The sequence below is a fragment of the Poecilia reticulata genome, chromosome 15 (assembly GCF_904066995.2).
Source record: "Poecilia reticulata chromosome 15, P_reticulata-male-v2, whole genome shotgun sequence".
In the NCBI taxonomy this organism is placed as follows: Eukaryota; Metazoa; Chordata; class Actinopteri; order Cyprinodontiformes; family Poeciliidae; genus Poecilia; species Poecilia reticulata.
This window is the reverse complement of record NC_088844.1, coordinates 12,728,452-12,745,719: the sequence shown is the minus strand read 5'-3', so window position 1 is coordinate 12,745,719 and position 17,268 is coordinate 12,728,452. Positions and strand designations below refer to the sequence as shown.

The window sequence follows — 17,268 nt, the reverse complement described above, 5'->3', positions numbered from 1 at the left end:
AAGAACTGACTCACTTTGGAGCGTGCTGGGAGTTTGTATGCAGAGCTGCATGGGTGCAGAGGGAGGCACAAGTCTGAATATGTGCTTTGTATACTTGGCAGGATGGGAAAACATGGGCAGCATGCAAACTGGAGACATGAAGGTCAGTAAAGACGCAAACATCCAAGACAGAATTGGTTGTGCTGGGCATCACAGGATTGAGATACGTTTAAGACTTTGAACACCAAAAATGAAGCTAATAGGGTTTTTAGGTCAGATTTTGAAGTTTTGTAAGTCTCTTATGAAACAGTTGAAAATGAAAAGACAAATTTGGGTGGCCTTTTTAAGCAGCAAATCTTCCTGATGAACCCAAGCAGCAGTTCATCACCTTTGAGGTCAGAGATCAGGGTCCCTCTTCTCACTTCCTGATATGTGGAAAACATATTCGAGCCGTCTAACTAAACTGGACTTATTGTACAGGTGTCACTTTTGTCACTTCCTGGAATCCACTGAACTCAATCAGTCCAAAATGCTTGTAGAAGCAGAATGAATGCATGCAGGTGCTGGATTTTAACCTGGGATTGGATTAGGACATCCCTGAGTTTTAAAGCTGCTCTTATTTACAAAAAAACAGGATCAGTTGCTGATATTAAACTTTTCAAAGCAGCCGAGGAAACACTGGATAAGAAAGCTAGAGGAAACCTTAGAAGCATGTTTCTACACAGTGCCTACTCTTTCACATCTATGAAAAAAAAACATATACAACTGTTTTGTCTTACTTATTTTTTACTGAAATTATCTGAAAGATTAACCACAGGACCGACCTTACCATTGAAGAATGTGGTGGTTCAGATACAATGTTGGCTGTGGTCACTTTTGATAAAGCGTTTCCTGTTTTTCTTCTAGGTAACACACTTGCCACGATTTTCCCCACTGCTGTATTTCCTGGTCATTAAGCAGGTGGTTTCAGATGACTCACTCTGAAGACAGAAGCCACAAACATCCTGCTCTCATTACGCAGCGGAAGCAGAGCTCTCCAAACAGCTGGCAGGACCACCAATCTATTATTATTACACAACATCTGACAAAATTCTCTCAACATGGAGCTGCATTTGCCATAAAAAGGTATTTTACTGTTAGCAACAAGTTCTTCAAACGACGAATCAGTTATCCTGACTTTCATTAGTCTTGGTAATCTGAAGTTTGCATAACACCTTCTAATACAGCAAAACAGCAGAAATTGTACCAAAATAATAGACTTGAACATTTCTAAGATATGTCTTTTTTCTTTTTTTTTTTTTGGAGAAATTAATTCTTTATCATGGCTTTCCCAGTATCAGAATTTCATTTAATCACATTTCTGAAATGGTCTTGCACAATTATTTTCTCTGTGATTCAGGGCAGCATTTACTTTGCTGCTGCCACAAAGTGATGGAGGCGAGCGGGCTTCGAATATCTCAACATTCAGTAGTTTACTTGAACTGCATTTAGAAATCAGTGAACGTAGATTTAAAGCACTCCAACAACAAAGGTCTTCATCTGCCGAATATAGTTCTCAGGTTTTCTGACATGAATTGGTTTTCTCTTTGAACAAAAAAGAAAAAAAAAAAGTTAATTGATCTAAAGACCTCAGATTTGGCTCAGATTTGTAAGTGAACTTGTTGATTTAAATAATAATGAGTTCATGTAGTTTGTAATCAATAAAAAAAATTAATAGATTAAACAGAGCAACTTAACAACTGACTAAAAAATGTACTTACTGAAATTATTCATCATAAAAACAGTCAATACAGAGTAACTAATGATAATAATAATCATAATAAGCATCAGTAGATGCTTGTATCTGTGTGCAGCAAGTATTTTTCTTTGTGGATATCTTTGATTTATTCAGTTTTGATTAATTTTAGAGATCAAGAATATTTGTTCATTGAGGCATTTTCACATAAGCAAAGATTCAGACAGAAACAAAGTGGTTACTTCTGTGACTGGTCCTGACATTTAAACACGTTTAAGTGCTGAGGCAGAGTAGTAGCCAAACAAAATATCCAAACATTACAAAAGTCACCCAGCGTGCTGCTTACCACTACAAACTGGTTGAAAGAAATCCACCACCAGGTACTGTTGAGATTTGCACCTGCTCAAAATAAAAGTGTTAATCTGTAACCCGTCAAGTTTTACAAATGAAAACAGCTAAATCAAGCAAATATTATTTCATTTTCACTCTCTCACACACTTCCATAAAACAGTTGCAGTTTTGTGGAGACGTCAGCTCAGACTAACCCCTCGCCCACAGCCCCTCAGGGGGTAGCGCGTAGAGCAAACAAGTGAGTAACACAGCCAATGCTGCACCGGTCAGTCAAACGGTGATTAACTATGAGTCAATACAGCATGAGGCCACAGATCACGTTCATCCTCAGAGGAAGGCATAGGACCTCCATCAAGGGAGATCTGGGGTTAGACAACACCTTCTGGACTACAAGCAATGCCCACTAGTAATCAACTCAGCTTTTGAGTCAGAAAGACAAACATCTACAAAACAATATCCATGTCACCTGCTGTCAAAGCAAATTCACAGTAGCCAGGCAGGTGCCTACCTGACAAAGCAACGCCATTGCGGCTGAAAACACGTAGCGTCGGTGCCTCACGGCTCCACCAGCAGCACAAAGACACTGATCAGAGGAATGATAAGCTGTCCAGTGCCCAGATGCTTCAAACCCCTTCATCACCGATGCAGATGAACAAGCTCCTGAAACAAAGCTTACCTTGACACACTTCCTAGACAGATGGCTGGAGTGTAACACACCTGCCATGCAATCAGTGTAATATTTGTCTGACATTTCTACTGAGGACGTAGACATGTGGTGCAGGCTTTCTCCTTATATGGCTGATTACACATGATATTAAAACTGAATCACTTCTCCTTCATTGTTTACTCTTGCAGAATATTAACAATAAAAAAAAAAAAAATTAGTCAGTGATATATTCTCCACTACTCTGTCGCAACCTGATTTGGTTTATTTGGTGATTCCTCCCTGTGATGAACAGGGCAATTTTCAAAACCTGTCTTACGGTGAACCTGTGAATTATATTTAATTTTAGGTTAATTCTGTGTTAAAACATGCATCTTTACATGATTTAATGTGGATAGCAAAATTACAGATCAAATAACATTATGACCACGGACAGGTCAGAAGAAAAACATTGATGGCTTCTCATTTTGGCACCGGTTAGACCTTGAAGTATAAGGTGCATGTTAGGGAGGAAGTGGACATTTTGTTCCGAAAGCCACGTTGTGGCGACTCAACAACTGTAAAACCGCAGCTCTTGTGATGCAATGTGGTCAGTATCTATACGATCCAAGGAAGGAAGGGTCACAGGGTCATCGGCAACAAAGACTCACTGAAGTATGTAGACAACAAAGATCCCCTGATGTGACCTCGTCCGGCAGAATAAAATAGTTTTTTACTGTCAACTAAAGTTGTTACACACACACACACACACAACTCTTTGATGTTAACACTATTGTGTAGAATCCTCACGCCATCTTATTCTTACTTAATTCAGCATGTAGAGGAAGTTTAGTGAAGTTTAATCAGGTTATTCTGCTGTTCAAATTGGCAGTCTGAGTCTCTTCTGTAACCCACCAAACCGGGGTCACAAGTTTTGAAACAGCAATTTCTCACAACTATCCAGCCTTTGTCCCAACGGCGAGAACTCAGCATTCTGACTAAAGAAATGATCCATCAGTTTTTGTTTGTGCAGGCCAGTGCTACCCCTAAATCACTGCAGCAAGGGAGTAAGGCAAGAAAAACAATCCAAGATGCAGCATTCCTGAACGAAAATAGATGGTCTTTATTTGGGCAATCTGTACGCAGTCTCAGCCTGCTTGCTCGAGGGCACAGGGGGAGCTATGACATTTGAGTTTAACATTCCCATGACTCAGATTATTTGAGAGCACTTGGTCCATTATGTTTACTGGAAGACATCCTGGACGTTAAGGGATCACGTGAACGAAAAACAAGACAGGCGAGAGAGGAGCCTTGCAGTGTGGTGTATTCACAATGGCTGCGCGTTTCATCGAGGCCAAGCTATCTGTGATGCTTTATCTCATGTAGTATGAAACTTATTCCTGTTTAATGAGCAAAACCTGCTGAAGTGTTCTGCTGGACTTTCAGACGGGAGAGAGACGTTAAAGAGATCACGCCGCTCGCCGTTGTCTGTGTGGAGGAGGATTTGTAACACGTTGAGTTCAGTGTTGCTGCCGCTGATTAAAGGAAGATGCTGCACATGACTGACTCCAATTACTCTGGAGGTCTGACTGCCAATTTATTTTTCACTGAGCTAATTTGAAAGCACAAATATCAAATGGCTGTGAAAGCAAGTTGTTGCTGCTCATGTTGTTCAGGCTGAAGTTTTTAACTGCATAACAAATCAGTCACTTTACATAGATTTAAAGTAAGTGTGTTTTGATTTGTGTAGAAAAAAAAGCCGTCTGAAGCTCCACTCTGACACTTCTCTTTTTATTTATTTTTTTATCATGTTAACCCAAATGCACAAGGTTGTAGAGACTGCACTAATATCTAATAAAGTCTAATAGTAGCCCTTTAGTAAACCGAAGTGTAAAGCACCCATTAATTTCTGCTTAAAGATGACATTGATCCTTGGAGACCTTTTCATGCCCTTTGTGCACGTTGTTCAGGTGGCATGAAGTAAACCTCCACTCTCATCTTAGTTTTCTTACTCCTTCGGTTTCTTGTGCTTCCCACACTCGGTGCCTTAATGATAAGGGCGCAGCGTTTTATGTGTGGCAGATTTCCGTCTGCTTCTCACCCACACGCCGAGTCTCTGAGGGAAATGCCGTCTGCGCACACCTCCAGGCAGGGGATCCTTTCAAACTTTCTGAATACTTTCTGCTAATTGCTCTCGGTTGGTGTGCTCTGCTGTGGAACAGCTGAGCTTTTTACCCAGTAATGAGAATTACTGGAGGCAGGTGTGACTTCTGACAAGTATCCCTTTATGTTTTAATGTAATTGCATTTTATTTATGCAGAGTACGACTACGTGAAAATGATGCGTTACATTCATAACCAAAAAATAAAATAAAATAAAATAAAATATCCCCATGCCTGGCTTTCTTAGCTGTTTATTTTTAGCTTGCTCGCTCTTCTGTAATTAAAAAGCGTTTAGCTTTGAATCATAATGGTTCTGTGAAGAGGCTTTGTTCTGCTGCCAAGTTAACAGCGGTAATTATTAAATTATTTTGTTCTCTTAAACTTAATCAGCGTGGGAGAGAAGAGACCTCGGCACACTTATATGTAAGTAATGCATTTGCTCAAATTCATTAAAGCTATTTCTTTCTCTCGTCCATCATTAAAATCACAATAAAAACACGTTGACTTGCAAAGGAAAACCACTGAGCTTTTAAAATGTCAAAATGCACAGCATTTATTGCATTATTATCACCAATGCACTTAGCAAAAAATCAGACACAGTTAGACAAAAATAAATAGCTTTTAAGCCTTTTTTTAAAGGCTCCATACTGTCACAGTAACAACATGCTGTTTTCCCAGTGTTGTCAAAAATAACTAACTTTTTACATTATAGATATAACTCAGCCCCTCTTGAGATGCTTGAGCTGGAATGTCACTTAACTCTAGTTGCTACCACATTCAAATAACATTTCATCGTACAGAACCTGCACACTTATTGACACCCCTGTTAAAGACTTGTAAGAAGGCTTCAGATATATTCATTCATCTTGTATTGCAGCAGTGTACAATTACACTGAAAAAAACTGCTGTCAACTCAAGTACCTTTTTTTCACTTTCTTAAAAATGCTATTTATTTTTTGTGGTTTAGTTTTTAACTAACACACCAATGCCACACTTATTGGAATCCCCCCAAAATATTATTTTTTGCAATTCGATTTTTATTTATGTTGCTCAGAGTTCATTTATTCACCATTGCATTCTGTTTTTGAAGAGTAGGAGGTGACGCTGAAGCTTGTTTCTCTTTGCGTTTCCTTAAAAATGGGAGAACAAGAGAACATTCCACACACAGGGGGAAGAATAGTAAGCCAGGTGAAAAAGTTAATTGCAGCAAAGTGTGGAAAAGCACCCTACTGAGACTCTTTAAGGCCTGGTTTCTCTTCTCACAGGCGAGGGAAACTTAATAAACTGCGAGGAATCACAAACTGCTTAAAGTACCAGGACATTTTAGATAAAAATTGGATGACTTTTGCCAGAAAACTGAAAATAGCTCATTGTTTACATATGACATGACACTGAGACCTATTTATCTTAGCTACTCCTAAAAAAGGGGGGAAAATAAAATATTTATTTCCACGCATTGAAGAGGGATTGTAAGGGAGAATTATTGCAGTATAGTGTGGGAAAGTACGTCATACTTAATGTGAAGATGGCAAAGGACCCGTCATGCTGTGGTTCTGTTTCTCTTCCATAGGCTGTAAGAACCTTGTTAAAGTGTATTTATTCTAAATCTCTTTGGAAAAAAATAAGGATATTTTCTACAAAATCTATTTGTCCTTGCTAAGTAAAACAAAAAATTATTATGCTAAAATCTTTCAGTATGAGGATTATCCAAAATTTCTGACCAAATCAAAACAAAAATTGCTTAACAGACAAAATTACTTTTATTTAAATTGCCTTTGGGATTAATAAAGTAGTTTTGAATTTGAATTTTATGGCAACTTCAGCCCCCAGGCATGAATACAGTTGAAAATAGAAGACTAAGCGCTTTTCCGCTGGCAAAAAGAGGTTAATAAGTGTAACACCAGTGGTTTTGTTCCAAAAAAAAATAATATGAGAAGTTTTAACTGCACTAAAGATAATTTATCAAAAGATTACGTTAAACGCTTTTCACAAGTATTAAACAGGAGAATCATCAAGTGTAGAAGGAGCTCTGATTTCAACAATGAGGCTGCATCACAAAATACAGTATTCAACCAAACAACAAAATACTGATAGTATTTATAAGGTCCGATCTGTTGTGTTTTGATTAAACTAGAATTCGTCATCTAAAAGGCACTTCATAAGTTACACCTTACAGTCACAATATGCAGGGGTTTCAATAAAAACCCTCAGTTTAGTGCACAATATCACTGCTGTACTTTATATGAACAGCAAATTCTCCAACATAATAATAATAATAATAATAATAATAATAATAATAATAATAATAATAATAATAATAATAATAATAATAATAATAAATCGTTACTGAGGTTAAAAATTAATTTGACAGAGTTATACAAGTACTGGACTAATCAGTGTATTTTCAGACTGCATAAGTACATAAGAGCCACTATGGTACAAGAAAATACTCCTGCAGAGTTCATCTCTCCGATATTAGAGCAATGGGGGACGTATACCCTGTACTTACCATAAAAGGCACCCTGTCCTTCAGCGAAAGTGTTGCTTTCTTTATGCTATTTTCACTTGGAGCAAATTAAACATGAGGCTACAAAGTTATTGGGACAGTAATGCCATATAATCTATGCATAAGTTAAAGAGCTACACTGGTTTTCAGAGCTAAAATTGCAGACAGCATTGAAACATTAGAAATTTGTATGCATGTTTTTACATATACATGCATATACATATGCACCACATGCACACATTCCACACTGTGACCAAGACATGGACAAAAGAACTTCCTCATGGCATTACATTGAGCGAATGTAGTATTGTATTCTACAGACGGCGCTCTTGAGATTGTGAAAATAAAATTGACACGACGAAGCGTTTTTGCCCATAGATCGGAGGTTGCAAGGTGTACGTGTGTGGGCATCTGTGTATATACATCTATGTAAAACCTTGCAAGGTTTTCTAACCGTCAGCCAATAAGAAAGACAACTGTGACTATAATAAAAATAGGTTGTTTTATTTTTGTGACCTATTTTTGAAAAAATGATGCCCTGTGCAGGAACAAATGTGCAGCTAAGTGAGTCAGGCATTATAAAGAGACACATGTTTGCCTCAGATGTTTTCATGAACCTATTTTGTCTATAAAAATAGATATAGAGTATTACCAGCCTTGTTCCCCGGCGAATAACTGAGAGGCACGCGTTTTGAGCTCTGATGCTACAAAGAGGTCAATCGGCCGTCTTGAGTTTGATATACATCTGTACATGTGACTGCCTTCATTGGCTGAGTGGTTTGTTAGTTGGTGGTTGGATACTGACCGTTGCGTTGGAATTGGCTGCAGTAGTCCTAGCTTTGCTTTCTAACCTGAAGGAGGATGAGTTCAGGGAACTCCTCTTGAGAGCTTTATTGGCCAGCAGGCTGCAGGTCTTCCTGTACTGGTAGCGCAGCAGTGAGTAGACAAACGGGTCGCTGGCTGCCTTGCTGTAGGCCAGGCATTTGGAGAAGACACCCCAGTGAGGGTTGATGGGCCCTGGGGAGAAGAGCTCTACAATTCTACAGCAAAAAAAGTAAAAAAATAAAAAAAATTTGTGTAAGTACTTGTACCCTTTGAACTTTTTTTTGCATTTTGTCATGTTACACACACAAATTATAATGTATTTAGGTCAAAGAGCAAATTGAAGGAAGTAATTGTGACGTGTAAGTAAAAATAATACAAGGTTTTCAAAGGTGTGATAAAATCTTGTAGTTGACACGTGTTTGTATTTAACCCCCTATGCTCTGAAACCCCTAAACAAAAGTAAGTCTTTACTAATTACTAAGCGAAGCAAAGCAAACATGTGCAGTTCAATCTTATTTTAAGTTTAGGCCTCATCACCATAAATAAAGCTGCTCTGTGAAGTCCTCAGTAATTTGATAAGGAGCACTAAATACCGAGTAACTTCATGAAGACCTGGGAACACAGCAGACATGTCAGGAATGCATTTGTGCATAAGTTTAAAACAGGCTTAGGTCTGTTTTAATCTTTGGACTGAGCTTTGTTCAGGCCATCTACAATGGCGCAACACCAAACCTACCAAATCTTGACCAAGGAATCTGGCAAATCTGGTCTCTGTGGTAGAGTTAGAAGACAGATGCCATTGTTGAAAGAAAGCCATGAGAAATCCCCACTGCAGCTTTCTACAGTCATTCAGGGGACACAGCAAACACAGGGAAGGAAAGGGCTCTGGTCAGAGACCAAAATGAAACGTTAACATGTAAAACTCATCCCTTAACATACTGCAACAATAAAATGACTTCATGTGCATTTGTTAGAGTCTAGTCCAAGTTTAGACCTAAATATAATAAAAACGTGTGCAAAATCCTTTTGAGATGCATTAAAGTTTGTGGCTGTAACACGACAGCATGTGTAAAAGTCCAGGAGTTATAAATACGTTTACAACTCAATGTAGAGTCCGAAAGGCAAAATGCAGAAAGAAGAAGAAATACACAGGTAGAAATCCATAAGAAATATTGTGCCATTGCTTCATTTCAGAAGTTGACTTTGTTTTTTCCTGGAGTCACTGATAATTAAAATTAGCTGTTGTTTTAAATCAATTTAAGCCTATCAAACCTGAACTCCGGTGGTTTGACAGGAGTGCAAAACACTGACTGTGGTGGTCAAACATCGTTATGTTTCTCATCTCTTCTGGAGGAAAAACATAATGACAAGGATTATGTTTCTCATCCATTGCAAACTGGAACATAATGAAGATGTGAGAGCCTGAATGTTTTAAATGTCACTGGAAAGTCTGAAAGTGATAATTCTACCGATTGTAACTCAGCCAGGAAGTCTACTTTATTTCATTTTGTTTTCTCTGGATATGAACTCTTTAACATCCGTGCTGATGTTGTGTATTAGAAATGTATTTTAACTTCTGTGCCTCGTCTGAAAGAGGCTCAGACGTTCAATGAGGACGCGCATGCAAAAAAAAAAACACCCACACAGTCACCCACTCAAAATTCTCCCTGTAAAGCGGCAGAGATTTGAGCTCACCTTGTAATGACGTAAGGTGTGAAACAGACCACAAATGTGCCGATAAATGTGCTGATCTTCTTGGTGGCCCTCTGCCTCCTGCGCTTCTGCTCCTCCAGGCATTTCTGGCGAACACTGCCAAGGCAACACAGGCACCGTCACCACTTCAAGAGCAATGACAAGAGACATGCAGACATGATGGAGGAAGTTTAAACAGAAAAAATAAATAAATACTAGGAACTGACATGAACACAGCAGCTGTCTATGCCCTGCATTTCCTTTTCTGATAAGATTTTTCCTACTCGTCTCATCCTTTTGGTGAACTGAAAAAAACAAACACTTGAGCTTAGCTTAAATATATATTTTCTCCAGGAATCCATACAGTTATGAGTCACATGCCAAACATTTTTCTGGAATTCTAATAATTTGTCAATAGTTTTTAAAAATACACAGTTGAAGTCAAAATCGACTGATCTAATATTTGAATAAACTGTATGTTAAAGTTATAAACTAAGATGTTATCATTATTTATTTATTTATTTCATATACCACATGCTGCGTTTTATGATGAAGTTATTTAAACTGACCCTGTGGTTCATCAGATGGGTTCAAGCACCTGATTGGTTAACCTGCACAGCAACTTCACCGAAGACCAATCACCTTCTATATAGCATTTTAACCTGAAACACTGACTCTGGTGCGAAAGTCTGAAATAAAATAGATTAATGCCAGGCTGTAATGACTGATTAGCTTTGATGAGGGTAATTTGTCACTCTGTCCAGGGTGCCACGACCTGTGGGGTTGAAAAAACATTACCTATTATTTTATGATTTAACTGGGAATCACTGTTAAAGTTAGCTGAAGGAGTTTAATTCAGCTTATTACTTAGACTGCAGCTCTGTAAATGTCAGAGGATTTTCAATGCTTCCGTTGTATTAGAACCACTTTAGAGTGACTGAATGGATCATTGCACAGAGATCACAGATAATTTGGAAACACCATGAAAACAATTCAGGCTAAAACATTATTAAAACTGGACCTGAATTAATACCTCTATTCAAATCAGTTAATATAAGATTAACTCTCAATGCTTTGGTTAAGTTGTAAGGTTTCCCTTTCTATTCTTTTCTTTTTTTCTTTCTTTTTTTTTGCAGAATGAGCTTCTCTGGGGAGAGGACTTGTGTTTGGTTGTTAGACTCACTCAGGTTGAGACTTAATGAACTGCATATGTAACACAGAACACAGACAGACAGACAGACAGACAGACAGACAGACAGACAGACAGACAGACAGATAGATAGATAGATAGATAGATAGATAGATAGATAGATAGATAGATAGATAGATAGATAGATAGATAGATAGATAGATAGATAGATAGATAGATAGATAGATAGATAGATAGATAGATAGATAGATAGATAGATAGATAGATAGATAGATAGATAGATAGATAGATAGATAGATAGATAGATAGATAGATAGATAGATAGATGTTTCTTTGTATTTCTACCTGGGGTGAATATCCACCAGCAGCACCAACGTCTGCATCGTGATCACGTCGATGCGCTTGCAGTGCGACCTTGCAACTTTTAGCACTTTCAGATAGGTTGCGCACATCACGATCAGTGTGAGGAGGAATGTGAGACAATGCAAAGCCACGGTGAAAACAATGTACTGCTTCCCAGCCGCCTTTGCCCGGACGCTGCAGAGGGTGCAAGACGCGTAAAGGTGGTTGTACCCGAGCCAGGAGCGGCAGGTGGCCACCGCGGAGAAGCACATCGAGTGTATCCAGGTGTACGCCAGCGCCAGTACCGCATCCCGGTGGCGTATGCGCGAGTGATAGCTCAGCGGGAACACCACCGCCACCCACCTATCGATGCTGAGCGCTGCCATGCTGAGCATTGAGTTCGTGGTGAGGAAAGTGTCGAGGAAACCCACGATCTGGCAGAAGCCGCTGCCTCCGGGGTGCCCCGAAGTGACGAGCCCGACCAAAGTTAGAGGCATGTTGGACACGCTCTGCAACAGGTTGCAGAGCGACAAGTTGAGGATGAAGAGAGCGGGCACCTGCTTGCGGATCTCCGGGTTGTACAGAAAACAGATCAGCACTACGACGTTGGAGAGCAGCGACACGACGATAATCCCCAAAATCAGCAGAGAAGCAACTACGTCCGCTGCGTCCATGGTGCCTCCGCCTGAATATCCACACTTGGAAAGAGCGCATCCGCAATCTTCATGCAAACTGCCACAAGTCACGACGGCCAGGAGTCCCCAACCATGCTTACCGTCTCCAAGATATAAATGTCTCCAGCAAATCGCTCTGTCTTTCCGGACCCGTTAACTAGCTGACCAGTTGCTCGATCTGGTCATGTGAGAGAATCTGGATGCGCATTTCCCACGAACGGGGTCAGAACTGAAGGGTAGTTTCAACCCAGAGCATCACGCTGCTGGAATCACATTTCATGTCTGTCTTGCTGCGCAATTGCGCATAATGAGAGGCAAACTTAAAAAGAGCGCTAAGGGATTCTGTCTTGAGCTTTCCAGACTTTTTAATACCCCATTATTTTCCCTCGCGGAGGTGTTCCAAACTGCTGGTGCACCCCTGCTCAAATAAAGCTTTCGTAGAGTAAAAATAGAAATACGACGCAATGTGACGTCACTGTCGATTAGGGTGAGGTCATACGCGTCACGTTAAACTTTGCTTTGCTTTGCTGCTTTCGCAGGGGAAGTTTTGGAGAATTAAATGTTTGACAAATTAGACTGAGTGAAATCAACTCATCAGCGTCACACTGGTTTATTTTTTTAAAAAAAGCTTCACATGGACAGTATATAACTATGGGATATTTCATTAAAGCACATAATGCATCACATTAGAGGAAAAAACATATGTATTCTCCCTAAAAATAAATAAAAAGTTAAAACAGAAAAACAAAAATAGAAAAAGTGATACAATTATCACTTTTTTATAATTGCAATTATCACAATTTAAATCTTCATGCAATGCTTAAACTGCATTGCATGATGCAGTTATGCAATGCTTAACTGGAAAAAGAACATTTTCAATCGGGTTTCTTTCTTTCCTGTAATAATATATATTTTTTCTAAGTCAGAAATACTTCAATTTTAATTTTGCACATCACAATTATTTTGATGCTTCCCCGAATGAAAAACGTTCTGAGAGACAAAAAACAACAAAACTTTAAAATATTTTCATCTAGAATTTTGCTCATCTTGTACATAACTTTTACAGTTTACCAAAATAGGAAATTTAATCAGATTTAGACAATGGTTTTTTAAAAAACAATGTTTTTCCTGCCTTTTATAGCTTTATTATTTTTATTTAATTTTTTTCTAATTTATCTTTTCCAGGGAGTTAGTAAAAATGAAACAGATCACTGCTCTGTGGTGACATCAGGGACTTAGGAAGCTCTTTTCTGACTATTGATCTATTTAAGCCCAATAACATTTGTCTTACAGACCACTAAAATCTTTCCATTTATAACTGGAAGCCAGTGAAGTGATTTATGAACAGTTGTTATATTACAGGGAAATTTCTCGCTCGTAGAAGTTTGCGTATCGAACCTTTTCCACATCATACATGTTAAAGTTACAAACTTCAAGGAGTTTTTCTCTGATAGGCCAACACAAAGTAGCAAAGTTGTGAAGTTAAAGAAAAGGGATGCGTGTTTTCTTTTTTTTTAATGAAGAGTGAGGCATATATGTGTTTCTCCCCTTGTATTTTGCTTATCTGAATAAAACCCAACGCTCTCCTGTCTATTTGTTGTGCTCTCTATAAATCTGGTCTTTATAGAAGAGTGGTCCAAATAAAACAATTGTTGAAAAAATGATATAAAAAGTTGCGTTTTTAGTTTGTCACAGGCCACAGTGGAAGTAATAAACATGCAGAGGAAGATCAGAACATACTTGAACAGTATAATCCTGCAGGATTTTATGTTTTCTTCAGGTATTAGCATGTTGGTCAGGGTAGGAAGAGAATCTTTGAGGCTGCAAACAGCTCCAGATCTTTTAGCAGGATCATCGCAAACATACAAGGGATGGTTTTAGATCATAACGTGAAGCATGTTAATAGATATAAGAAATACAATAGTACAACATTTGCTTGAGAAAAAGATGAATCGCCTCTCACCAGTGGCACCTCCTCCCAGTGGTCCACTAGGGTGTGAATACTGCTGCTATTTCCTATATTACTGGTGCTGGTAATGATTTTAGCAGTGTTTTTTATTTTTATTTTTTTAGATAAGCGTCGGCTGTCAGGTTTTATTTTTGTTACTGTCTGGATGCTTGTAAGCACAAACAGAAAAAAAGATCTTACTGGCTGAATCCACAAATGTAGACTATGTTTCTGTGTCCTACTTAGATAGACACCTTGAGATTGTAGATGTTTTTTCAGGTGTTGGTAGGATGGAAGAACAAAGACTCGGCAGTGAGTTTTACAGTCCTGAGTGACATTTGGAAAGGAACCAGTTCAGCTAGACTGCACACACACAACACAGTATTAATCCACAGTTCAGCGGTTCCACACTCTATGGCATTCAATAGAACATGCCTGTCTGTAGTACTTCAGAGGGATATTGTCAACAGAGTGAGTCGAGTGTTTTTATTACCTAAGGAGCAAAATGTATGTATCTGTTTTCGTGTGATGCTTCTAGAGAGGACCCGTTTTATTTTCTGACTAACGTAAAAAAACTGTGAACATTTTATCTTTTAGTCTGAATTACTGTCAAAGAGTGATCAGAATATTTGATTTGAGGGTGAATTATTTCAGCCAGTCACTTCAGTTGTAAGATATGCTGTCATTTATGTATGCTTTGGTATAATGAAGCTGGGCTGCACAGTGGCGGAGTTGGTAGAGCTGTTGCCTTGCAGCAAGAAGGTTCTGGGTTGGATTCCCGGCCTGGGGTCTTTCTGCATGGAGTTTGCATGTTCTCCCTGTGCATGCGTGGGTTTTCTCTGGGTACTCCGGTTTCCTCCCACAGTCCAAAAACATGACTGTCAGGTTAATTGGCCTCTCCAAATTGCCCCTAGGTGTGTGTGTGTGTGTGTGTGTGCATGGTTGTTTGTCCTGTGTGTCTCTGTGTTGCCCTGCGACAGACTGGTGACCTGTCCAGGGTGAACCCCGCCTCTCGCCCGGTACACTAGATGGAGATAGGCACCAGCACCCCTCCTGACCCCACTGAGGGACAAGGGTGCAAGAAAATGGATGGATGGATAGAATGAAGCTACTGTGCAGCATATTGGCCATGGCGATTTTTCACAGTTTTGAGTCTGATTCAGTAAAAGTAAATTAAAATTTAATTCAATATCTTTTGAACAAGAATGTTCTAATTTAATCCTTATGTTATTTTTTCTGCGTTAACTATGTTCTATCGTTGTGGAATTGTAGTAATTTTCCTACTGGTCATTTAAATCCTTATGCTTGGCTAGAAATGGAAATCTACGCCAAGATGTTTTTTTCACCAGCCACCACTGCTTTTCTATTGTTTTATTATCATTTGAGCAATACCTGTGTCATATCTGAAGCTTATTGGTTAAATATATTAGACTAGACAGCTAAATGGTTCAGAAAGTAAGAAAATAATCCAAGCCACCTCAACAAACTGGCAGAACTAAGCATTTCCGTACGTCTACGACAGTAATAATCAGTTTCTTTTCTCTCACTTTATTGGAGTTCAATATGGAGTCCTTTGAAAGTTTTAATTAACACATTCGAGGGGACCTTCGAAGCAAGGACGGAATTTAAAATGACTCATTTGCAAAAAACTCATTTAACTTCAGTTTTCATGAGGAAAATTAAAAGTCCTGATGTGATGTATAGCACGTAATTGAAATAAATTTTTGCCAATGTCTCACTACATGATTGGAGAAACTGTTCTATTTGTTAGAGCGGCTCTCACACGCGCATCTGTCTTACATCCCATTACTAACAAGGAATGATGAATTGCCTGTGACGGGGCTTGTAAGGGGCTCGGAGGATTTTTAATTAATTCCACAGAGGGAAATTTCTCACTTCTGCCCTTTCTACTTAGCAAAGGAACAGAAGGTGGACCTACATTCTATTTTCTTTAACGCAGAATTAATTCTCTGCTGTGCTTCCCCGACCAGGATAAAGTTCAGCTTCATTTGCTTACAGACTGTGAGCTAATGAGGTGAGGGGCTTCAGCTACACAAGGCAGCACAAACAGTTCCCTCAAAGTCTCCGAGTACACCTGTTATATGTCCAATACATTTTCAAACGCACAGTGAGGTAAACGCCTTGCTTTCACTCCACATTTCATTTTGTACTAAGTGAATCAGTGCTCCCAATTATTTGCTTTTTAACCAAGACGTCTCCTATTATTTTTTATTTTTTTAATTAGGGTGTGAATATGTATCCTGATCATGATGTTAGATGTAATGACTTTTACTCCCTTAGCTTCGTGGATTCATTATGTGGTTGTGGATGTATATAAAATTTTTGGACTAATTTCTTCTGGAAATTAAACATTTTGATTTGGATTAAAAATCTTTTTTTTTTTGTTTAAGAAACAAGCAAGAGAATACATTTGACATAAATTACGTAAGATATAAAATGCAGTTATGTATGAAAATGTGCAAATATAACTCAATACAAAGAACAGACTTAGCATTGGCTGTCTGGTCCTAGAGGCGCAACAAAAAAAATATGCTTGACTGCATCCCAAACTGCATCTTGCCCAAGTTCAGAAACTGTCTATTCCTTTTATTCTTCGTTTGCTTGTGCATGGGCAACTTTTACCTCTGTGGAAAGAGTCGTATAGCTTGTTTATGCTATGAGTCATACATTTAAATATAATTGGGTGATTCAGAGGGAGCAAGAGATCACTCACAAACATGCAAGTATGTTTTGCAATCTGAGTTCTCAGGGCAATGGTTTTCATTATAAACACAAAGTCCACAAAAGGTTACGTACTTGAAGCAGAAACTATAAATGCTTAATTTATTCTGTTTGTCACTTTGTGACACGTTTAAATCTCAAAATGTTCGACTACTTTAGGGAAATTTCTTGTCTAGCGTTGATCTGTGGAAGCTTGGACTTCATATGTTGAACTTAAAATATGATTCTTCCAGCTGTGTTTGTTGTGGTGTCGGTAGACATCCCATAAATCCCACATGTCATCCTGATAAGTCAGCATGTTTATCAGTTTGTGAGGCTCTTCAGAACATTCGTTCATCATTTTTGACTTTGTAAGAGTGAATCAAAAAATTGATTTATTTAGATGATGCCATCTGGTTTCAGGTCCAAATAGGCATTCTTGCTTGTTGACAGCTTTGCATGTCCTGTTTAAAATGCATTACGTCGCCTCCTTAAAACAAAGAGGAAATTACAGCACCTAACGTACCACCTAAATACAAC

At 38.7% G+C, this 17,268-nt stretch overlaps 1 protein-coding gene across 1 annotated transcript; it reads right to left on the bottom strand.

Moving 5' to 3' along the window:
* Positions 1 to 5,407: 5,407 nt before the first annotated feature.
* LOC103476750 (G-protein coupled receptor 26-like) lies at positions 5,408 to 15,139 on the bottom strand. The gene is made up of 3 exons (XM_008429293.3): positions 11,389 to 15,139; positions 9,897 to 10,010; positions 5,408 to 8,416 (listed from the first exon to the last, which is right to left on the bottom strand). Exons 1-3 carry the CDS (start codon positions 12,057 to 12,059, stop codon positions 8,140 to 8,142), a joined length of 1,062 nt encoding a protein of 353 aa, XP_008427515.1. The 5' UTR covers positions 12,060 to 15,139; the 3' UTR covers positions 5,408 to 8,139.
* Positions 15,140 to 17,268: the final 2,129 nt, after the last annotated feature.